The sequence below is a fragment of the Podarcis pityusensis genome (assembly GCF_964106645.2).
Source record: "Podarcis pityusensis genome assembly, chromosome: 14".
NCBI classification, from domain to species: Eukaryota; Metazoa; Chordata; class Lepidosauria; order Squamata; family Lacertidae; genus Podarcis; species Podarcis pityusensis.
This window is the reverse complement of record NC_138039.1, coordinates 2,756,218-2,780,202: the sequence shown is the minus strand read 5'-3', so window position 1 is coordinate 2,780,202 and position 23,985 is coordinate 2,756,218. Positions and strand designations below refer to the sequence as shown.

Here is a 23,985-nt window from a genome sequence, read left to right as displayed (position 1 = left end):
GAGCTTATCAGAGATGTTCTGCTCAGAGTGTGGACTCTGGGATGCCTCCACGAAATCTTGTGGGTACTCAGATGTTTAGATCTCACGAGTGCATCCCAGAGCCCACATGCTGAGTGGGACTTGCCCAGTAAGCAAGGCAGAGAGCTTCAAAGTTCTTTCTGCGCTGGGAAAACCTAAAGGAAAAAAGAGCTTTTAAGCTCTCCGTCTTGCGTTCATTTAATTGGCGCAATTTCAACCAGCTGGCTTTCAGCGGTGCAAGTTTGAAATCACACAAGTTAATTGCACATAAGATACAATCGTGCTGCAATGACAATTTTCATGCTGTGAAATTTCTTCTGCTCTCACAGAGCTCTGTGTGGGAGCGAGGCTCTTCTCAGTTCCCTTCTCAGCATTCCTCCACCACACCAAATACCTCTGGAATGATGCAGGGTGTAGGGCACAAATCTTCTGCTCTTGCCATAGGCAGTAGAAAGACTACATTTTGAGGATAAAATTGCAGATCTCCATGTTGAGTCAAATGCTGCTGCTGTTACAGAGCCAGATGAGGTGTCTAACACAGCAACTTGCCTGATTTTGTGGGATCTCTGTTGATGAGGTCTGAAATGTAGACTTCCTTGACTCCTAGCCATTATGACTAATTTGAGCTAGTACCCAAGGGAGGTGGGGTGGCCAGATGAGTCTGTGAAGTGGTGAATGTATCTTTACGTGGTGGTAGGAGCACCTGGCACCTTGAAGGGAGTCAGTAGTGCAACCAGTTTTAATGAAGTCACCCCAATCCAGACCCTGAAGTACTTGACAACTGGTACCCCGTCACAAATACTCCCTTCAAGGGAAGGGAAGTGCTTGAGAGCTTGGTAGCAGTCCAGCTCTAAGCGCTTTTGGAGGAAACTGATGATTTGACCTGTTTCAGTCTGGATTCAAGCCTGGTTTTGGGACAGAATCAGTTCTGCTTGCCCTGATGCATGAGCTTCTTCAAGGAATTGTGACATTGTTGGTCTTGCTTGATCTTGGTTCACCACTACAGTAATTTCCTTCCGGGAAATACACATAATTTTGCCCCTACTCTCATGGAAGCTTCTCACACCAGCTTTAAAAGGTTGCTGAAATTGCAGCTTTAGTATCTTGTGGTTCACCCCTGATACATATTGCACACAATTAACCAATGGACAACATTTGAAAAATGAAAGCTTAAGTCTTTCTGATTAATGTTAAGTCAATAATGCTAGGTACCTCCAAGCAATGCAATTATTTTGCTGTTTGTTTGCTTGCTTGCTTGCCTGTTTAGCAATGTCTGATAAGAGCTGTCTGAGTTCCTCCCTGGGAAATCTAGCAAACCTATTTGTTGTTTGGCATTTTTTGGCTGCCCCATAGTGATATATGATAAGACAATTGCACTTGTCTGACTTTGCCACCTAAGGCTGCCCCCTTAAATGGTGAGCTACTTTATGCGTTGTGTCAAATAAAATCTGGAACCACTCATTGCGGACAACAATGTTTCCTCATATGGTGTGTTGCAGCCCCAAATTCTCCCTTGATTATAACAAGGCCCACAAGGTAGTTGGAAGCATCATTAGATATGATCTAAAAGCAGCTCTTTCAGAAACTGCTTGGAAAGAAGGAAAGATTCATCACAGGCAGAATCCTGTTGGGTACTCCTGACATTCAAGTTGCTTATTTTATTTTCAAGGGACCTCTGTGCCTTGTGTGCTTATTACCAAATTAAGCCCAGGTACTGAGACACAGGATTCGTGTATAAGGAGGAATTCCACCTACTGAAACAACTCATAAATACTTATCTTTTGTTCTGTGTCCCTGTTGCACTGCTGAGCAGCTCTGGATGGGGTTTGTGAGGTTGTGAGGTTCTGCTGCGGTGAGATCTTGAGCTATTCTCAAACCGTGAAATTCTTCACTGGTGAGAAGGAATTCTTAGTTAAGTGTGAAACTCAAAAATCCACAGCTTCATTCTCAGGCCAGTGATGAAAGAAAAACAAGCTTGCCCATGGGGTTTCAATGTGAAGGCCAAGGGCAGGTAGCCAGCTTGGTGTCCTCCAGGTTTTGTTAGACTCCCAACTCCCATCAGCCCCATCCAGCATGGCCAATTGACACAGGTGATTGTGGGAGTTGTAGTCCCCCACATCTTGAGGGCACCACATTGGTTACCCTTGGCATATGAAACATTGTTGTTCTTTGGGACAGCTTTTGTGGTTCTTCAAATAGGCACATCAAACGGAAAGATTGTTCACTGTATTCATTTGTTGGCATTGTGGAATCCAACATGACTGTGTTAAAAGAGTCATGGTGGTGCAAGGTCAATACAACAGAAGGGTAAAATGTGCCTTTGCTTGCCATATCTGGGCACTCTGGTGCCCACCTACTAGTACCTTAATGTTGCTTTCACATGAAGAAATATAAGATGTGAGAAGATCTTCCCCATCATGTTCCTTTAGTGTTTCCCTGGTTTGCTTCACCCTGAGTTTGCTCCTCCTGAATGTCAACTTAACCATTACATTTCTAATATTTTCTTCTGCCCTTGGAATTTGTCCAGTTTCCAGAAGAAGAGTTATAGCTTGTAGGTAGAGCACAATGCGTTGCATACAAGAGATCCTAGGTTCAGTCCAAGCATCTCCTAGCATCAGATCCTAGCATCTCCAGGTGGCACAGTGAAAGTCATCTCTGAAATCCTGAAGACTTGCTACCAAACAGTGGAGGTAGACAGTTTGACTTGATGTAAGCTCCCTAGGTTCATACATAACTTCAGTTTCTTCATTTCACTAGTATCCATTTTTCTACATTGCATCGCCAATAAAGCACTGCAAAATTACACTGTTTTAAGTGGTTATATGTGATCACATCAATATTCTTTTTTTCCTTTGTTTTTATGATGAGGACATGCTCTCCCCCACTCTTGATACAAATGTGCTTTAGGTGTTTGGGTTTTGGTGGAGTTTGACTGTTTGTTGTTCATTTTACAATTGTGCTGCTGATTCTGTTCTTCTGCAGAAAAAGATTCCTGCTTCAGTCATGCGCACGATCACATCAAAGCAGGGTGGTTTTTTTAGCAGAGTTATATCAATCTGCATATGTGCATTTGTAATGCAGCGGAGGGAAAATATATGAATGAGCTGAAAACTGAATGAACAGAGTTCTGTAAAGAACTGAGAAACTAAAAAATGAAGGCTTTCTGATGTTCCACTTTGGGACCAAGGCTAAGTAATTTTGAACTCAGGGGAGAAAATAGGATGGAAAGATGTTCTGATACATTAGCAAGAAGTATACTGAAGACTTGTCTGTGCTGTACAATTAAATGGATTGACTGCCATGTCTTCTCTCCAAGTAAATCATGAAGGAGCTAAAGATCTTCCAGTAGAGAATTCTCAGAACGCTGGGAGAGAAGGAGAGGCAGCAACGCAGGTGTAAAACCAGTACTGTTTTGTATCGTGGATCCACGTTACATTCTTAACATCAGTGCTTTTTTTCTAAAAAAAAATGTTTAGGGCTACTCTCATTTTCCTACTCATTGAAATACTGCCTCTCAATGAGGCCAAACTTAGATTCACAAAATGTTTAGGGGTATGTGTACTTCTGCGTCCCCCCAGAAAAAAGCATTGCTTAACATAATTTGAGTTCCAACAGATGTGGAAGTAGCTGAAGTGTCCCATGATTACTACATCTCTTCTTTTTGAATGTTTGGTAATCTGCTATAGGAAGGCATTGTTCAAGTCCCCATTCTGGCTTGGTAGTCTATAGCAGATACCCACACTAAGGTTGTGGTTGTTTCCCGCTTCTATCGTTTTTACCCATATACTCTCAATATGCCTTCCATGCTCCAGGTCATAGATCTCTTCACAAGTGTAAACATCCTTTACATATCCCACTGCTGTTTCCTGTTTGGTCTATTCCTTTTGAATAAGTTATACTCCTCAGTTTCTACATTCCAGTCATGATTCTCATCCCACCAAGTTTCAGCAAAGCCTATTAAGCCATTTTTGCCATCCTGTATTAAAAGCTCGAATTCATCTTGTTTGTTTCCCATACTCTGTGCATTAGTACAGAGACAACTAAAACCAAGAGTCATTCCCTGTACCTACTTCCTTTTTGTGGTTCCTTCCTTTAGCAGGTTTCTGGATTACTGCTTCAGTTTCCTATTCATCAATGAAGCTATTATACCGAGCACCAGGTGTTCCCCTGCCATCTGTTATATTCTCTCTCTCCCCCCTCCCCCCCACCCTTTCAGGTTTAGTTAAAAGCTCTCCTGATCAGGTTCATGATATGTAATTGCTTGTGGTTGGCTTATAAACCTTGGTTCATTTTAACTATGGCCTGATATTACATGCAGATGCTGTCTCTGATGCTCATCAAGCTACAAAGTCACAAGGCAAGAAGATTTGGGAAACAAATCAAACTTTGGAGAAACAAGCCATTGCTTGTTTGATTGCCTGTCAGACAACTCCTGTTTAACATGTAGTTTATGAAATAAACTATGACTTAAACCAGCTGTGGCTAACCAATGCCCTGGACATTTGATCTGCCCCCTCAAAGACCACACTGATTTTGTAGCTGCAGCAATAAATAAATGAATGTAGACACAGCAGTGGGGTATGGCCTCTGCCCAGCCTAACAGTTTAATGGGGGTACATATTGCCTACTCCCCAGACACCAGGTCAATCACTTGATGAGTCAGGAAGGGATGATAACCCCCTCCAGCTCAGCTGTTCTGTATGGAAAAGCTGAGAGAAGACTCTGTGCCTCTGAAAGCTTAAGCAGGCCTCTTTAAGATGCTCTTGCCTCCAAAAATAACTTTTAATTCAATCTGTTTGCATTGGTCTTGCTGCTGTCATCTTGTAGCCCTGTGAGGATACAAAGGGCTTGGCAATGAATGTTTTTTAATAACTTAGATCAAAACATAACTCAGCCTTTTGGAGATCGGCAGTATGAAAAACCAGGAGGCTCCTAGAGAGAAAAGTTTAAATATTTCACAGTGCCTTCTGGTGAACTCCAACTCTTATTTCCGAGACTGTGAAAGAGGTGCCATGTCCCTTGTATTTTTGATGGAGACCTCTTTTGGACCTCTCCCTCTCCCCACTTTAGGCATAGCATTGTCTTGCTACTTCTGGAAATACAGATGTATTTCAAAACGTCAGCTGCAGAACTGGACACAGCCCAAGTTAGAAAATGGGTGTTTTGACCTCATGCTGCATTCATGCCCACCTCCAGCCTTTGAAATGCTAAATGTTAAAAATCCACACTGGAGCAACTTTAACCTTTCAGTATTATGCAGGGTGTTTCCCCCTTCTCTCCTCAAGTGCTGCAACAAATTAATAAATGTCTGCATTTTCAGGTATGCATTGCAGCTTCTAGAGGCTGCCGGTGCTGGTTCTGAAGGGCTTTGTATGGTGACGATGAGCATAAAAGCAGCATTAGTATTCCAAGTACAAAGCCACACTCCTGCCTGTTTGCTTTGGGGAAAGAAGCAGGTGCCTTGGAGTGACCTAACATTTAACAGATACATTCAACTGTTGCCTTTTATTTGGTTCAGAAAGCTCCAGCATGCCAAAGTCACTTGCTTTGTACAACAGTCATTAGAAGACCACCTTTGGCACACTTTGTAAAATTCAGACTTTAAAGAAGGACTCTCAGTAACCTGAAAGAGGCAAGTGTCAGGTTTATATGGGGAGTCACACCCAAACGAGAGTGGCAGGTGTTTGTATAACATGTAATAAATTTGCAGGTGTTTGTACAACATGTAGTAAATTTGCAGAGCATGCAATCATAAAATGTGGCGAGCAAAGCTGAGTTATTTTTAAAAAACAAAAACAACTTTCAGTTTTGGCTGCAGTCCTATGTGCATTTACCTGGGAGTAAGTACCACTGCATGTGATGGGATGTGCTTCTCGGTAGGATTTTCTTTGCTAGACAAAATAATGGATGACAGGTCTATTAGCAGCTCATAGCTCTTCAGAGGCAGTTTTCCCTCGAGTAGCTTATGCTGGAGACAAACAAGAGGTCAGTTGGTTGCCCTTGCACCTTCTGCACTTTCCAGAGGCATTGCTGGAATGAGGATGCTGGGATGTTCAGTTCCAGAGAGTGCTTCTTTGGGTCTTATTTATACTGCCATCCTTGGTAGCACAGCCGTTGGGTGTTGCTCACTATTCCTCTTGTCAGTATCTCCTTGATGTGCCCTCTCACCACCCTTGATTTTATGGTGTATTATTGCACCAGCCAGTCACCCTATGTAATCTGCCAGTCAAAAATCCCTTTAAGTTTGATTGTTAAGTGCCCTGCAGTATCTGAATGACTGTCCACTCTGGTCAATCACTGGGGAGGGAGCAGTTTTGGTGAAAGCTTTGCTTATTAAAAATATATCCAGTCTCCATTCCGTTCCAAATGCCAGTCATCTCTGTCTCTGCCACTGCTACTTTTCCTGCCATGAGTGAGGTTTGTTGTGGCATTGTGTGAGCAGGCAAAGATGACAATGGAGGGTATGATGGGTGCTTGGAGTGCCTGCAAATGTTTGGCACACACTTGTTTGCATTGCTGAGCTAATTCCCAATTTTGTGTGGTGGGAGAAAACCTTATTCCAAGTCAACTTGACTTGAGTCTCTGGGGAGCTTGCCATCACTACAAAAGCCCCCCTTTTTTTCTTCCTATATACAGGGCCATCTTTACCTGGGGGTGCAAAGGGTGCGGGGCACCTGGGCACCAAATTCTGGGGGGCACCAGGCGCCTGCCGCTGAAGCCGCCTAAGCTCTTAACTATCTACCTGTTATGAAATAATAAATAATTTTGACCAAGCTAGAAAAACAAAATACATATACTGTAGGTATTACAGGTATAACTGAAATGTATTCCTACTTTTTCACTAAAGAACTTTCGACTTTGTGCGCTCATTTATCAAAAACCCACCACGCCAGCGGCGGCGCTTGTCATTCACAACAGCACTTTTTAATTTCATCACTTATAGTGATGGGACGCTGGGTGGATCTTTGCACCCCGGCGGCACATATGCTAAAGATGGCCCTGCCTATATACATAAAAATGTAAGCCTCCCTCAGAGGATTTGCATAAAGGCAGGGCGAGAGGGAGAAGAAGAAAAGGCAGATTTTAAAATGGTGGTTTTAAACAGCATCAGAAGTTTGAATAAAGAAGGGGTGGAGGGACACAGAGGAGCTGTGAGGTGATGGGGATTCAGGTGAGGTATAAAAGAAGGGGTGAGGGTTGGCAAGGAGGGTAGGAAGTTTGGTGGGGGTAGGCATTCATGGCAAGCAACAGGAGCATGGGGGGGCAGCCCCTAGTACTACATAAATGTGAAGTCTGTACTTGGAGCAGAGCATGGATTGAAAAATCAGCTCAAAACAATGGTTGTGCGAAGCAGTCTCCAGACATGGCAATAATGCAGAAGTGAGATCATTCCATGGGAAAATTCTGCAACAAAAAAGAAGCAAAGACTAGGGAAACTGCTTGGGTGAAATCAAATGAGAGAAATCGATAGAGGTAAATGGAAAGTGTTCAAAGAGAAATTAATGTATGCCCTGGGGCTACAGAAGCAACGTAGCAATAAATGCAGCAAGCATTTTAAAGGCCATTAAGACATGAGGAGTAGAAACTCAGTATAAAACAGAATTCAAAAGATTGCTGAACGTAGTAAAGAACATCACAATAAAAAAATAGAGGAATAGACTCAGCATAGAATGGAGCCTGGATATGTTATGAGGTTGCAACAGCAATACTTTTTCAAGGCATAGAAAGACTCTAATGTTTGGGGAAATAAATGATAATGATGAAAAACTGCCTGGCAAGGAAAGGCCTAGAAATACTTATGCAAGAATTTAGATACTTCCAGTTCTGCTGATTCATATGGGCAGCATCCAGAATTCCAGCTCACTTCTCTCCCTGCCCCAATCTCCTCCTGCTGCCACATTTTCCCTTCCATGCCCTGGAGGTGAGCAGGTGAAGGAAGGGGGCAGTGGTGGTGTTATATTTTTACAATTTTGGGAGCGGGGAAAGAATGCATAAGAGCAAACCTGGTGAACCAGCCAAACCACTTCTTTGCTAACCTTGGCTGGGCAGTTAAGTACTGCCATTTTCATGTCCAAAGAGGTTGCTCTGTTGCTATAGAGATAAATGGGTGGGCCTTTTCCCAGCTCACCTGGCTGGATGCCATGTCATCCTAGGATGGAGAATAATAAGCCAAGGGGTACTGTGTGTGAGGGAGAGTTTTGGCTGATTCTGGTGGCTGGAGAAACAGAGACATGCATGCTCTGTGCTGAACCGAAAGTGGTGACTTGGAGCATCCCTGGAAAGGCAAATATGTTTGGTTTTTAATGCTGTGAGCCCCCTCCATCCTGTGCTCAAGTTGTGTGTATGTGTAAACAAAACCATATACAGTGGTACCTTGGGTTACATACGCTTCAGGTTATATACGCTTCAGGTTACAGACTCTGCTAACCCAGAAATATTACCTCGGGTTAAGAACTTTGCTTCAGGATGAGAACAGAAATCGTGCTCCGGTGGCACGGCAGCAGCAGGAGGCCCCATTAGCTAAAGTGGTGCTTCAGGTTAAGAACAGTTTCAGGTTAAGAATGGACCTCCCGAACGAATTAAGTACTTAACCCGAGGTACCACTGTATCCTAAAGATACCATAGCCTCCACCGACCTTCATTTCAAGGAAAACGAACCCCAGGAAAGGGCAGGAACCCCTGAAGTCTTTTGCCACTCAGAGTTTGGAATGGCGTGCGACAATATTGTGAGTTTGGCCCGCGGAGAAAATAGAACTTGGCCACACACTGAATCCTTTTATGTGAGATCAGGGACATCTTCCATTTACTGGTGACAACAGTGGGAAAGAATCTCAAGTGGATCCCAGTAGGAATCCCCGTCCCTTACACACAGAGCCATGCGTGTAGAGGGCATGGATGGTGCCGTTCGCTGAGAGAATCCAAGCAGATGCTTATAATCAACCAGCTGAGCGAGTGTTTGAATGCACTAATAGCTGAATATGCCGTTGTATCAATCCTGTACATGCTTGACTTGACATTATAGTTGAAGGGGAACAGAGCAAGAAATGAAACAGATCGAAACAGTTTGCTCTTGATAGCATGTGTACTTACTCTAATAACTTTATGGACTGGGGTTGGTTTCCTCGTAATGTTTTGTGTTTCCCCTTAAGGCTTTTGTTTTGATTCAGTGCTTACTTTAATTTCTTCTCCAACATTTGCACTCCTCGCGGCTTCCTACACATGGCAGTGTCTTTCTCGCTTCCTCTCGCCCCGACCCTTGCTTCCTCCAGCCTATTTTTTCCCAGCCGAAGCTTGCTGCGCCTTTTCGTTCTGCTTTCTGCATGCGTACAGAAACTGGAAAAGGTCAGAGCATACCCCTTTGGCACCTCCCTCGATGTGATCTCTTTTCCAAAGCTTTAAAAATAGTTAAATAAAGTGCTGTAGCATTTGTTAAATTGGGCCTAGATTTCACATTGTGCCTTGTGAGATACACATACCTGGGCAGGCTACATAACATTTGCAAAGGGTAAAACTAAATAGATTCAAAATTGAGTCTCTCTCTCTCTCTTTCTGGTTGCTATACGAGCTGAGCGTAGTTAATGATCTCTGAAGATTGACTCTTTTTAATGTGAATGCCTAACAGCACCCAGCTGGTACAATGTTCATCTAATGTTCCTGTTAACATGTTGCAGATTCCAAACAGATCAAAGAATGGGATGAATCCTTTCGCTCTTCTCTAGGTCAACTGCCAATTTCTTACACAGAATGTAGAGCCGGTATTTTTAAATACAAGTCATGCTGAAGCAAGAAAATATCCAGGTTTCAGAAGAGGTTTGGGCAGGATCTAAGTTACTTGTGCAATAAATGTGCATTTGTTTAAAATTGGAGCATATCCCTTTCTTATAGATTGGGTGGGTGGGTGTCAGTTGCTCATTCCAGTTTAGCCCCTGTTCTGAACATTAGTGTTTGCTTGGTCTTGGCCTAAAAGGTGGGGCAGGAATTATATAAATAAATAGCAGCAATTTAAACAAAAGCTATACAGTGGTACCTCGGGTTACATACACTTCAGGTTACATATGCTTCAGGTTACAGACTCCGCTAACCCAGAAATAGTACCTCGGGTTAAGAACTTTGCTTCAGGATGAGAACAGAAATCGTGCAGCAGCGGCACAGCAGCAGCGGGAGGCCCCATTAGCTAAAGTGATGCTTCAGGTTAAGAACAGTTTCAGGTTAAGAACAGACCTCCAGAACGAATTAAGTACTTAACCCGAGGTTATGAGGTTATGAGTTTGGGGAAGGTCAGTCTGGATGATATCTTTGCATCCCTTCCAGGCCTGTGATTCTGTATCCAGTAAAGGCTAGAATCTAGTAGAGGAGGCTGCAGAGCCTGCCAAACCAGTTAAGGTGATGGCTTTGGCTGGCCAGTTGAGCGCCCTCATCTGCATCCCAAAGAATGAGCTGGGTTGCAAGAGCTACAACTAAGTGATGTTGCTCTCCAGGAAAGTGGGGGTTAAGCATTTCCCTCCACTCTCCTCACCTGGCTGGATGCCACATGATTCTTGTTAAAAGAACAATAGCCAGAGTTGTGTGTCTGTGCGTATGTGGAGTGATGCTAGAAGCTGGAGAACAGAGACAATCCTAATGGGGAAGCAAAAATCTGTTTCAGTGTTAATGCTGTGGGCCCCTGCATCCTATGCTCAGGTTGCATATATGCGTAAATAAAACCATATATCCTAAAGACGCCACAGTCTTCATTGACCTTCGTTCCAAGGAAAACAAACTCTGGGAAAAACACTTGGAACCCCTGGAGTCTCTAAGCACTCGGAGATTGGGGTGACGTGTAACAATATAAAGGCAACATTTGCACTTCTCTTAAGGGGTTTTTAATTTTTTTTAGTTTTTTATTCTATGAGAGCTATGTTGGGGCTTTTGATCTTTCCATAATTTGTTTTTGGCCATTAAGGGCAGAGTCGTTTATGCATGTTTGAAAATGAACCATATACCCATCTCTGTTTTGGTTCTGGTTGTTCTCGCCTCGTAACCCTTCCTGGCTCCCACGCGTGGTTCAGGTGCTCTGGCAAAGCAACAACCCACTTTAGGTCCTTGATTTTACAGAGCCAAGTTTCAAAATCTATATTGCTCTTCTAATCTCTCATCTGTGCATTTCCTAGTTCCAAAATGGGCCTCAGCCACTGGGCTTGCTCTCAACTCTTGTCTGCTGCAATTTGAGTATCAATGAAACATGGTCTTCTCCTCTGGCGCCTCTGAAGCAGCAAAGTATATGAGACGTGACTCACAATGACACTTTGACTGGGGAAACAAAAGAAGCATCCATTTTCTCATTCAGCTGCCACAAATTATCCTCTTTCCTCCAGGGTGGTGGTGGGGAAAGACAATGACATATAGGGAGAGGACTGGATATCTGCAAAAGCATCACTAGCCCCACTGCACACAATTACCACCATCTGTATCCCAATTAAGCTACAAAGCCTGCATGAGAATACATAGTATGGATGAAATTGGCTCTACAAAGTACATTCCAAATCCTCTTTTATTACCTCTCGCCTTGCCTCAGTCATCACTGCTACTCTTCAGCAGGAGAATCATGCTGTCCATCCAGCCTTTCCTTCCACCAGCATCCTTCTGCTGTTCTCCATCCATGGAGGATGCTCTCTTGCTTCCACTTTCCCTTTCTTTCATTGCAATTGAAATTTGGCGAATCTCCAAACCGCAGCAGGGATATCAAGTTCCACGGAGGGGATGGGCATCAGTTTCATGTTTCTGCAGAACTCTGGAGTTCAAAGGACAGTCAGAGGGCTAGCAGATGTCTGTCACAGTCAAGACCAGCTGCTTCTGTTTGGGGTTTATTTGGCTGCCGTTCTCCATGCTCCCCACCATGTAACTTGATGGAGCATTTAACTGTTCTCGCTATGAGCAAAACCATCCCTGCCATCCCAGATAGAAATTGATTTTGGAGCTCAACAGCTGGACTGGGTTTGTCATGAGCTGCAGAAGAAAACGAGGCTGGCATGTTGGCAGGTGTTTGCAGAATGAGCTTGAGCAGTTGGTGCAGCCTCCAACTAGTAGCCCATGAGGTGCTGTTGGATGCTACACTGATGCAGATACTTGGACTCATAGAATAGTAGGATTGTAGAGGTGGAAAGGACTCCAAGGGTCATTGAGTCCAACCCTCCCACAAGGTAGGAACCACAGCTATAGAATCCCTGACAGATGGCCATCCAAACTCTGTTTAAAAACCTCCAGCTTGCTCCATCTCCCATGTGACAGGCCTTATATGTCCTCCCAGTCTCCTTTTATCCAGGCTAAACAAAGCTCCTTCAACTATTCCTCCTAAGGCTTAGTTTCCAGACCATTGACCATCTTGATCACCCTCTTCTGCATACATTCCAGCTTCTCAATATCCTCCTTAAACTGAAGAGTCCAGAACTGGATGCAGGACTCTCAAGGTAATGAGTCCAGTGAGAACTATTGGAAAGGCTTCTACAGAGGCCGGGTAATTTCTTACCCCTCACCTGTCTCCAGCTATTCTCTCATGCCCCTGGGCATCCTCTCATTGGTGTATAATGCAGCCCTCCCCCCGAATATAAGCCAGTCTGGGTCTGGTAGGCAACTGGAAGATCCCCTGGGATCTTTATATGCACTGCCTTCATCACCATGGTGGAAGAAAGCTCGAGTGCTTAACAAGCAAATAAAATACCCTCCATACACACACCACTGCCTGCTTCAGCCAGTTTGCTTGATTGTCCCTCAAACTGTGTGATGAGAACTGTGGGTCTTTCTACTGAAAGAACTCTGAAAAAGTACATTGGGCACCATAATCTTGTCTGTGTTTAGGGCCTCTTGCCTAGGCACCTGTTATTTGAAGGGCTGCTGAGATCCCCTGCTCAGTCCCTTCTCTGGGGGTTTGAGGTAAGGAGAGCCTGATATATTTCCTCGAGCATCCTTGCCTTGTCAAAATCCGCTCTGTGTGTGTATGTGTCTACTTTTGTTTGGTATCGGTGGCATTTTCACAGCGCATCAATATGCCCGAGGAAGATGAAACTGTTCTCGTATCTCACTCTTTTAAAGAATGAAATGTGAAACAAATTTCATGGTGGATTATCACTCAGAAGGGCTTTTCCATTCATCACCAAGCCAGTAATTTCCCAGATAATACACTGCATTGGGCGGGCGGTTGGAGGAGGGCGTGTGTGTTCTAAAGCTCAGCTGGTAAACACTAAAAGAAGCAAATTCCATTGTTTTGCATTCAAATAAATAAGTAATTAGGATGTACTAATAGTCTTGGCTCTTACCCTCTACTAAAAGACTGGGGAAACTAACCTCTCCATGTTCTTCTTGTCATTGTTCTGCGTTCAGGCTATCAAATCGCCTACCGTCTGGCAACCAGCAGCCCAAACAAGTTCACCACCGTTGAAGTTGGCTCCACCGTCAGGCAGTTTGTGGCGACAGATCTCCTCCCTGAGTCAGCATACATCTTCCGAGCGTCTGCCAAGACCCGGCAGGGCTGGGGGGAGCCTCTGGAAGCCACAGTCATCACCACGGAAAAGAGAGGTAATGGCAGCAGCTGCGGGGGGTGGGGGGGTGCAGTCATGACACTCTGTTTCCTGTTGTTGTCCAATGATGCTCACCAGCTCAGGGAACAACCATTGAAACTCCTGCAGGTGATCTCACTGATCGATCTGGGATAGAAGGGTTAAGAGGTTACAGGAAGTAACCTGGACCTCTGTGACTCAACCCATTCCATGCACTCCACCTTGCAGGGTTGCCTTTTAGAGGGTCAGCTTATTTGCAAGTAGGTCATGCTGGAGATATACGGTGCCTTTTGTAATAAAACCGTTTGTTTGCAAACAATCAGTGAGCAGATGGGGATCAAGCCCCCCTTGCAGGCAATATTGACAGCACATAGCACTATACACGCCAAATGGAGGGGCAGGGAGGGGTACGTACTTCAAATCATATATAGCACCAATTAAGTCCGATGGCCCACCAGTTCCTAACCACGTCTGCTGCCACATCTGCTGCAACCTCCAAGCCCTGTGCGATCCTGGTGAAATGCCCTGAAATTTCGGGCATTTACAACCATCTGCATCTGTCAGGCATCTCTGAATGAGCAGTATCCCGTTCTCTTTAAGCCTATCCATGTGATCATCCCTTTCCTCCCCCCCCCTTCCCCAAATAGACACTCTTCCATAGAATAGAAAGGAGAGTACTCTTGTTCTGGAAAGCATCTTTCCCCGCTCTCCTTCCCTGTCCAAGATAAAGCTAATTTAACAAAACTATGTGAGAGACACTGCTGTGTGCCTAATAGCTGCATCACATAATTTCCTTCTCTCTTGTAGCAATAACAATGGGCCCCATTACTGTTAAGCACTTAGGGTTCTCTGAATACAAGAGCCGCTGTATAAAATACAGCCTTCCCCCCTAATGTATGGCCTTGTGTCCTGCCTACATCACACCCTGCTGAGCAATCAGAGAGAAAAGTAGTTAGGTTCCTAAGAACTGGATGGCGTAAAAACACAAATTGACCGTGCATGTACTAAAATTAGGGGGCAACTACGCACGAGGTTTGCTGTACAGCTATGCATTTAAGTGCAGGGAGGGTACTTGGAAATAAAACTCGTAAGTTTTTACTTCGCACCTCCCCAGCAGTGTCCATATAGAAGCATTTGTGCCCCACTTTTCAGCTAAAAGGGCTCCCAGTAGCTTACTTGCAATAAATTAAAACAAGGCTTACAATCTTAAACAAAACGCAACATGCAAGGGGAAAGGGACAGGGAGGGGAGAGGAAGAAAGCAAACTCAGGCACCACTACTTTAATAGTAGCACTTGTAATGACCAGGTGGCACAGAAACAGTTCAGGGGCAGGGGGTGCCTGAGAAAGCAAGGCTGATGAATGAGCCCTGCTTCTCATCTCTCCCGCGGAGGCAGCTGGGTGGAATACGTTCTGCCAGGTGACAGCTGAGGGGACAGTAGGCCTGATGGAGCTGGTCTTTCATTAGAATGGCAAATGGTCTAATATGTAAAGGCACGAGATGAGGAATGAGCCAGGGAGGCACAGTTGACGGAGGATCTCGGAAATAGGTTTGCAGGATAAACCAGCATCTTTCCATACCGTGTGGTGTGGCTCTTGTTTTACTGTCACATTTGAGCAAAACTGGAAAGGATGTGGGTCACAGTCCTACCACGCAAAATGGCAGCTCTGCATCCAGTCCCTTTTTCTTCTCCCTGTCATGTTTTGTAAGGTGATTACAACATAAAAGTGTTTATTTCCCCTCCCCTGTTCCATATTCTAGGGTGCTGCTGGGGCTGGGCTGTGCGTGTGATGTGACCACACCCTGCCCTGTTTTCCCCTTGTGGGGAGAGAATGAGAAACTGGACGTGGGGTTGGTGTTTCTGACGACAACCCTATGATCAGCATCTCACTTTTTCCACCCAAAAATTGGGGTGGAGCACTTGGGAGTTGGACACTCCGAAATTTAAATTTCATTCACATTGGACTGGGAATTGGGCACCTCTGTAATCCTTTAAGCTCCTTTAGGAACCTATGTGCCAATCGGTTATGTAGAAATACAAAGCATGTCCTGAGCTCCTTATAGCCCAGTGCACTTGTTAAGACCAAAGCAGCCCTGGATTTCTATAATCCTATGGATTTCAGTGTTACAGAGATGCCCTTTAGGCTTTCGATGCAGCCTGCCCGGAGTGGAGCTGCGAGATTCTGCATGGCAATCCCTGCTGCTAACAAGAAATCACTTTTTCTCGCCCTGTTTGAAGGAGGGACAATAGAAAGACTTTGTGCCCTTAAAAAAACAACACTGAAGGGGGACTGCAGATCATGAGCTGTGGATACACTTGACATTCAGGATCTCCCAGCTTCAGTCCCTTTCATGGACTCTCTGCTTGGTTGGGGGTTATTGTTGGACTCACCTGCCAGAAATAATTGTTCTTAGGATTGTCTAAACTCCTGTGGGCTGGTACCATTTCCTACTAGCAGCTTTGGAGCTTATGGGGCAATGTGGGAGGTTTTTGAAATCATTACAAAGAAAAGGACTGGAACTTTTGCTTTGCTTGATCTGGAAGTTACAATGAGTGCAGGATGCTGCAGCACGATTGCTGACGGGAGTGAGGCATTATCAGCATATAACACCTGGGCTCAGAGATCTGCTCTGGTTGCTTAATTGCTTCTGGTCCAAATTATATGCATATAAAGTCCTTAACAACCTGGGACCCGTTTACCTACAAGATCACCTTCCCCCATCTGTGCCCACTCAACTTCTTTGATCAGTGGAGTTGGCACTTTTACAGGTGCCACATAATACCCCCACATTATTTCAAAGAACTACATTATTTAGTATGGCAGCACCAGCACTTTGGAACTCCCTGCCGATTGATATCAGGCAGGTGCCTTCATGGAATTCTTTTTTTAGACAAGCCTACCCAGAAGTTTAAGGGACACGGGTGGTGCTGTGGGTTAAACCACAGAACCTAGGACTTGTTGATCAGAAGGTCGGCGGTTCGAATTCCCGCGACAGGGTGAGCTCCCGTTGCTCGGTCCCTGCTCCTGCCAACCTAGCAGTTCGAAAGCACGTCGAAAGTGCAAGTAGATAAATAGGTACCGCTCCAGCAGGAAGGTAAACGGCGTTTCCGTGCGCTGCTCTGGTTCGCCAGTAGCGGCTTAGTCAAGCTGGCCACATGACCTGGAAGCTGTATGCCGGCTCCCTTGGCCAGTAAAGCGAGATGAGCGCCGCAACCCCAGAGTCGATCACGACTGGACCTAATGCTCAGGGGTCCCTTTACCTTTACCTTACCCAGAAGTTTAGAAAGTTTGCATGCATTTTAATTTATTTTAGTCTGTTCTATCATGGTTTAAACTTTCTGTATGTTTTAAACTATGGTCGGTTGCAATTTTTTTAGCGATAAATTTTATTGTTTTATCATGTTTGCAAACCGCTTTGAGGGGTTTTTTTCCTACCATCAAAGAGTATATAAATTTCATGAGGGAGGGAGAGAGAGAGAATGCAAGATGCAGCCCTGCTTCCTGCTTTAAGGTACACACATGAGAAGAGAGAATCCAACCCCCCTGGGGGACCAGCAAACATTTGCTTCCTCCAAGAGAATAACCCTGAGCACTTAAGCACCAACCTTTGTATCGCCCTGTAAGGCTCCAACCATCAGTGCTGAGGACTCTCTGAAGCTGATGGCTTTCTATTCTTCTGGCATCGTCTGCTGATAGAGGGCTGCTGAGAGGTGCTGAGCCATAAAGCAAACGTTCCCAGGGAGGCAGGGCAAGAGAGGAACTCGGGAGACAAACTCTTCTTTGTGGGAAGTGGCTGGAGGTTTCTGAGCTGCTGTACGTCCCTCTTCGTGGAACCGGGAGCCAATGGGGTGGGATGGAACGAGTTGTTTAGAGGCGAGCCGCCGTGGCTTCACTGATCAATGCCTGCTTTATTACATGCCACACATTTTAATCAGAATCGATAAGCTCCATGATAAACAATTAAACAATTATTCCTCACTCTATTGAGTTTTTCGGTTGAAATCAATGGGTGCTGCTTTGGAGAGACGGTTGCAGGGTGGGAGTGCTCTAGTATGGCGTTCCTTCATCGTGTGAGAGGGTTAACCGTTCACTGCCTCCAGAGATTTCCTGGCTGCTTGTGAGAGGCTGGCTTATTTAACGCTGGCGCTTCAGAGTGATTAAGTGCAGGGACTCAAGAAGAGTCCCTGCCTGCTTCACTCATTGGGCTTGCCCTAAAATGCTGCACGGCACTGCAGGGATGTTGGCGCATGTGTGTGCAACACAGCCATGTGCGAAGTGTCCATTTTGCTAGGGGAGGCAAATCTCCTCAGCTTAATGCTATCTATTCCAGGGCAGCGAATGAGCTGCCCTCCAGGGATCCTGCAGGACTCCTATACAGTGGCGTAGGAAGGGGGTGCTGTGGGGCAGTCCGCCCTGGGTGCCACCACTGAAGGGGGGGGTGACAAACTGGAAAAAAGTAAGTACAGTCATACCTCTTGTTACATTTGCTTCAGGTTAAATCTTTTCAGGTTGTGTCCCGTGGCAACCCGGAAGTACCGGAAAGGGTTACTTCTGAGTTTTGCCGCTTGTGCATGCGCATATGCTCAAAATGATGTTATGCGCAGAAACAGTGAATCGCGACCCATGCACGTGCAGATGCGCAGACACGGGTTGCATTCTGCTCATGTTGCAAACGGGGCTCCGGAACAGATCTTGTTCGCAACCAGAGGTACCACTGTATTTTAAAAATAAACTTATTGAAACTCCTCTCCGAGAAGTGGGTGGGGCTTCCCAGGTCCCGCATGCCACCCTCCTTCCCTTGGGACCTTCACCCCACCCCCAACCCAGCTGGCCAATCAGCTGCGGGCAGGGCGAAGGCAAGGAAACAGCTGATGCTGCCGAGGCTGACGTCCTTAGCCCCCTGCCAGCAGCGGTTCGGTTTTTTGGGCTGTGGTGGCAGCCTGCCAAGGAAACAGTGGCCCGTACATGGAGGCCAAGGCTACAGTGGCCGCCAACAATGGTTGGGTTCTGGGGAGTGCAGGCACCACGGACGACCTCCTGGGCCGCTAAGCCAAAGCTGCTTATGCTCACAATGTTCAGTAAATAAACCAGAAAATAACACTTGCGACTGTATCTTATTTTTCCTTCTTTTAATAATTTGAATGGGGGGGGGGTGACAAGAAATTTTCTGCACCGGGTACCACCTGACCTTGCTACACCTCTGCTCCCATCGTTCCTGACCATTGGCCATGCTGGCTAGGACTGAGGGGAGCAGTTCAAGAGCACGGCATTGACTCCCCAGGGTTTACTCAGAGGGCTGTGGCTCCTTGCTGTCTTGGGCAAATCTGCTCTTTGGAGTTGCCTGGGAACAAACAAGGGATGTTGCAGATAATCATAAAGAGGAGTTCATAAAAATGCCCTGTTTGATTACTTGAACATTTCTTTTCTGCCAGGCCTTTGGCTTTAAATTATCTGTGGCCTCCTTGAGTGGGTGAGATGGGGTGGGATGCTTTAACCCTGCCCTTTAAAAATCTGAATGTGTTTTAGATTTTCCCTTTTTAAAAAGATATTTTTGTTGAATTTTATCCATATAACCCAAATAACAGAATAGAACTTCATGAGTCAAACACACAAAAACTGAACTGAACTGAACCAAGGCTGGCATGGGATGTTATATTCATAAGAAGAAATAATAGCTCACATTCTTAGAACACGAGGGGGGAATGGTGTTAGGGCTGGAATAATGTTGTGATTGGCATAAAAACAGAATGAACATGGTACAGAGAAAAGTTATATTGATCCAGGCTTTCTGTTAGCTGAATCTGGCCTTTTACAAGTGTGGGCGTCTGTTCCTTCCTCTCCATCTCACCTGCGTCACCTTTGGCAAACTGGGGCATCACCTCAGCGCTTGCAGAAAACACATTGAACTTGGCAGGGTGTAGGATCTAAGTGCTAGACTGGAGCATGACGCCAGTGACGACTGGGGGAGGGAGGGAGAATTGGAACAGAGGGCAAGAACCTGGGTGGAAGTATCTAGGCAGGCTGGAAAATTGGAGCAGAGTTCAATAAGGAAATTTCAGTCTCATGCAGCCTCTGTTCAAGCCATGGCTATGGGCTTTCTCAGGCAAAGTTCTCCACAACCATTTCATCTCAGCCTTACATTGATTCTACCTGTGGAAACCACAGGTGTTCTCTGACCTTGGTGACCCTTGTGAAGCCTCCTTTTTGCTTTTGCTTTCCTCAAGGCCCAGAGAAGCAAGGGCTGTTCAACAGGGAGCAGAATTGCCACTTTCAGCATTTTTTAAAAATCATTTTTATTTGATTTTTTTACAAGGTTATCAAAATCCAAATATAAATCCATATACAGAGATTCCTCTGAATCTCACGACTTCCCCCCATCCCCTCCATGGGGTCCCATTTTGAACATTTACAACTGCATATTCCTCCATATAACTTTTATATCAGTCCATAATGTCCATGGTATTTGTTAAACTACAAGTGAAATCAAAATCCTGCCAGTGTTTCCATCTGCTTACAGTGGTCTCCTAAATAACTTTTATAAAGTTTTTGTCCTCTTGGTTTCTGAGTTTTCCAGTCAGTTTTGCCATTTTCACATAGTCCCATCAGCTTGGTTTGCCATTTCTCTCTTGTCTTCTTTCCACCTCTGTGCTAGTAGCATCCGTGTAGCTGTTATTCCATACATAAAAAGTATTTTCTGCTCCTTTGGAATGTTGGTGCCTCTAATTCCTAATAAAAAATCTTCTGTTTTTTATTTAACAAAGGTTGTTTTAAACATTTTTTTCACTTCGTTATACATCATCTCCAAAGCTTTCATTACCATACAAGTCCGCCACATATGATAAAAGGTACCTTCTTTTTCTTTACATTTCCAGCAGATATTTGTATTTGTCCTATACATTTTTTGCTAACTTACTGGGAGTCAAATACCACCGGTACATCATTTTCATATATTTTTCTTTCAGTGTACAACATGCCGTATTGCCTCTTTTAGCATTGATGCAACAACATTTTAATGTATTTTTAATCTTTGTTGGAAGCCACCCAGAGTGGATGGGGAGACACAGCCAGATGGGCGGGGTACAAATTATAGATTATTATTATTATTATATTGTTAACATATGGAAGAACAAGTTGGGCTCAGTGTCTCTGCATTTGGGGATCTTCTGTTTATTGCCTACCATCTTATTTTTTTCCTAAGAATAACAATATTTATATTTCATTCCAGAACGACCGGCTCCTCCCAGTGACCTGAAAGTCCCCCAGTCCGAAGTAACGTCCCGAAGTTTGCAGCTACATTGGGTTCCTGGGAGCGATGGGTCTTCTCCGGTGCGCTACTTCACGGTGCAAACTAAGGAGCTTCCCGGCGGCGAGTGGCAAACATACTCTTCATCCATCAGCCATGAAGCTACCTCCTGCGCAATTGACAGGTACCACAGAGAAACTCACAGCCAGAAATGGCAGGAGACACAGCACACCTTGACCGCAGGTAGCACATTCTGACCTCGGAGGCCCAGAGAGACTCCTCCATCATTGTAGGAAGGGGGTCAATGGCATTGCTTCAGAATTTGAGGAACATTCAGCACACATGGCTTCCCCCAAATAATCCTGGTAACTGTAGTTTGCTATTGGTGCTGCAAATGATAGCTTTGTGATGAACTTCAGTTCCTATGATTCTTTCAAGGAAGTCATGTGCATTGAATATACACATGTATGGTGTGGAACTGTCCATACTTGAAGACCTGACTTGCAAAGAGAGGATCAAGTGGCAACCCTCCATCTAGTTGCTCTAATGCAGGCCTGCTAAAGTGAATGCAGTAGTTCTGGGAGTGAATAGGTTTTGGGTTGTGGCTCTGGGAACTCATCCAGAATAAAGTAATAGGTTATTGATTACGTTTGTACATATGGTTCTAGTCCTGGCACAAATTTGCAGTCCTGTGCCCCTCTTCCAACTCCACCTTGAAATCCCAGGTGCCCTTGAATGGTTTACAAGGACCCTGAGGTGGGTTGGTGTGATGGATGGCTTTAGTGTGGGGCAAATTCATGGAGGAGAGACTGGGCACACTGGGTATTCTCTGCCTCAAGGGCCAGAGGCAGCAAAGCATCTGAATACCAGTTGCTGGAAACTACAGTAGGGGAGAGGGCTCTTGTGGTTGGATCCTGCTTAAGGATTTCCCACAGGCATCTGATTGGCCACCGTGAGAACAGGATGCTGGATCAGATAGATGATTGGCCTGATCCATCATTTTAATCTTGCTTTCTTCTGTTCACATTGAACAGGATGCAGTAAAAGGGACAGCAGCTGGATTCTGTGGCACTGTATTAAGTGGTGTGCAGAGACACTGCTTTTCTTCAGCCTTAGGTTGACTGCAGATATACAGTGTGTAATGCTCCCCCATCCCAACCTTAAAGAAAGTGCTACTGATTCTAGTCTACGGCGGTAATATTCTGACGAATCAATGAAGGTGAACAAGTTCCATGCAAATGTGTGCTTTGCCTTGGTGGGGGTGTGGTAGCATGATGGCTGCTTACAAAGATCCACCCTGTTTTCCCTCCAGTCTTGTTTTTTTGGGGCAGGGAGCAGCAGCCCTCATTCTCAGTTGGACTCCATGTGGAAAGTCTTTATCAGAGGGGAGGGTGAAATTTTAAACCCAGACAAATTGTTTTCCAATTGTTTTAACATGAGATAATTGGCAAACGGCTGGCTTTTCCCCTCCTCCGCCTTCTCCTCCTCCTTTCCTTGCCCAGCCCGTCAGCAATGCAGGAAAACCCAGACCTTTGCAAAGTCCCTTTTTTTGCAGCAATACTTGATATTCATTCCCCTCTGCTGCATTGAGATTCTGTCTCTGTGAGTTCCTTATCTTGTTTTCAGATGAAATGAGGGCAATTTTATCTGTATGGCCATACTGAGGAATAGAGAGATAACATCGCCCTGTTTAAACTGCGTTATCCAGCCTTCATTAGATTGTGCTGGAATTAAAATTCTTGAAGTGATTGCTTGCTGAAGCCACCCTGTACCTACAAGGAGACTTGCCACTTGCTGTTCATAACACACACACACACACACACACACACACACACACACACACAGCCCTCTGAAGGAAATGAGGCTCTTTTGAAAATCGTATTGGCATACCAGCAAAGGAAACTGGCTAATGGGATGCGGATCTTTGGCATCAAATTAGAAACTACCAGCTCACTGCAGTTTGAAAATGTTCAAGTGTGAGGAATTACTTCGCCGGGCAATAATTTTCACTATCAAAATAATGGGCTGCAGGGCACAGGGGTGATCTGTTTATTGAGCATTGATTCTGATGTGCTTACAGGGCTGTTACATGAAGTCATAGGCACCAATTCTATGGGACTGAGGACATCTCAGCCCTCCCCCCCCAGCCAAAAAAAAACCATATTGGGACAAGAATCTTGAGGTGCTGAGCCTTGCCTGTATTGTTTTACTGGTACTGCTGTTGTGGGTTTGTCATGGATTTATATTCTTATACAGCCCAATGAATGTTGTGTCGTGTACATGTTTCTCTCTCTCTCTCTCTCTGTGTGTGTGTGTGTGTGTGCAGATTCTGAGATTTGTTTACTACGAGTTTAATGCAAAACATAGTTTTGGCAAGGGTAAAAAACCAAAACCATATTTGTACATGTATGAAGAACTGTACTGCATTTGGAGACGTGGAATGGACGAGCCCATGAGGGAGAGATGCACTTGGGCAGAGACAGAGGGAGAGATGTCTGTGTGATATGCTTGTGCATGAGTGAGTGACTGAGAAAGAGAGAGTGGTATTTGTGTGTTTGTGGTCTGTATGTGTGCAGCAGTGTGTGTGAGAGAGAGGGGGGGAGAGAGAGAGAGAGAGAGGGAGGGAGGGGGAAAGAGAGATGACCAACCTGTATATTTTCTTCTGGTCTTGGGGAAAGCTCCCTGTTGTTATTAGACTACAACATCCTCATTGTGTATATATTGGGTGTGGGTGTGTGAATATTGTGTGATTTCCACAAGCAGGACCACCAGGACATAGCTGACTTCCCAGGGCAAGTCTGAGGTTTTCCAGGGGGAGCAGAAGTGACTATATTCTCATTAGTTTTGTATTGTGCCACACAACCATTTTTTTGATTGGTACACACAGCACTTCCTCAATATTCTCAGTGTATCCACTAGCCCAAAAAAGGTTGGGGACCCCTGTCCTGTTGTGAAAGAATGGATCAAATAGCATCTATATCCTACGGTCTAACAGGACAGCTGCGGCTTTCCCACTTCCCCGTTCAATCCAACGGAGAAATGTAACTTGCAGACCCACAGGTTGCTCTCCCTCTGCAATTTCCATGATTGCAGCAACTCTAGAACATGCATGTGCATAGCAGCCAGTCTCCCGTCTTCATTTTTATTCCCCCCCCCTTTCTTACCAAGATCCAAGGAGGGGCAAATGTGT

General features: G+C 45.0%; 1 protein-coding gene across 7 annotated transcripts in view; it reads left to right on the top strand.

The window, feature by feature from the left end:
* The window catches only part of SDK1 (sidekick cell adhesion molecule 1), a 566,813-nt gene that overhangs the window by 470,726 nt on the left and 72,102 nt on the right, over positions 1 to 23,985 (top strand). For all 7 annotated transcript variants that reach the window (XM_080980906.1, XM_080980905.1, XM_080980909.1 and 4 more), the window contains exons 30-31: positions 13,375 to 13,569; positions 20,778 to 20,979. In XM_080980906.1, coding sequence (XP_080837032.1) covers positions 13,375 to 13,569; positions 20,778 to 20,979 — 397 coding nt within the window. The remainder of the gene's footprint in view (positions 1 to 13,374; positions 13,570 to 20,777; positions 20,980 to 23,985) is intronic.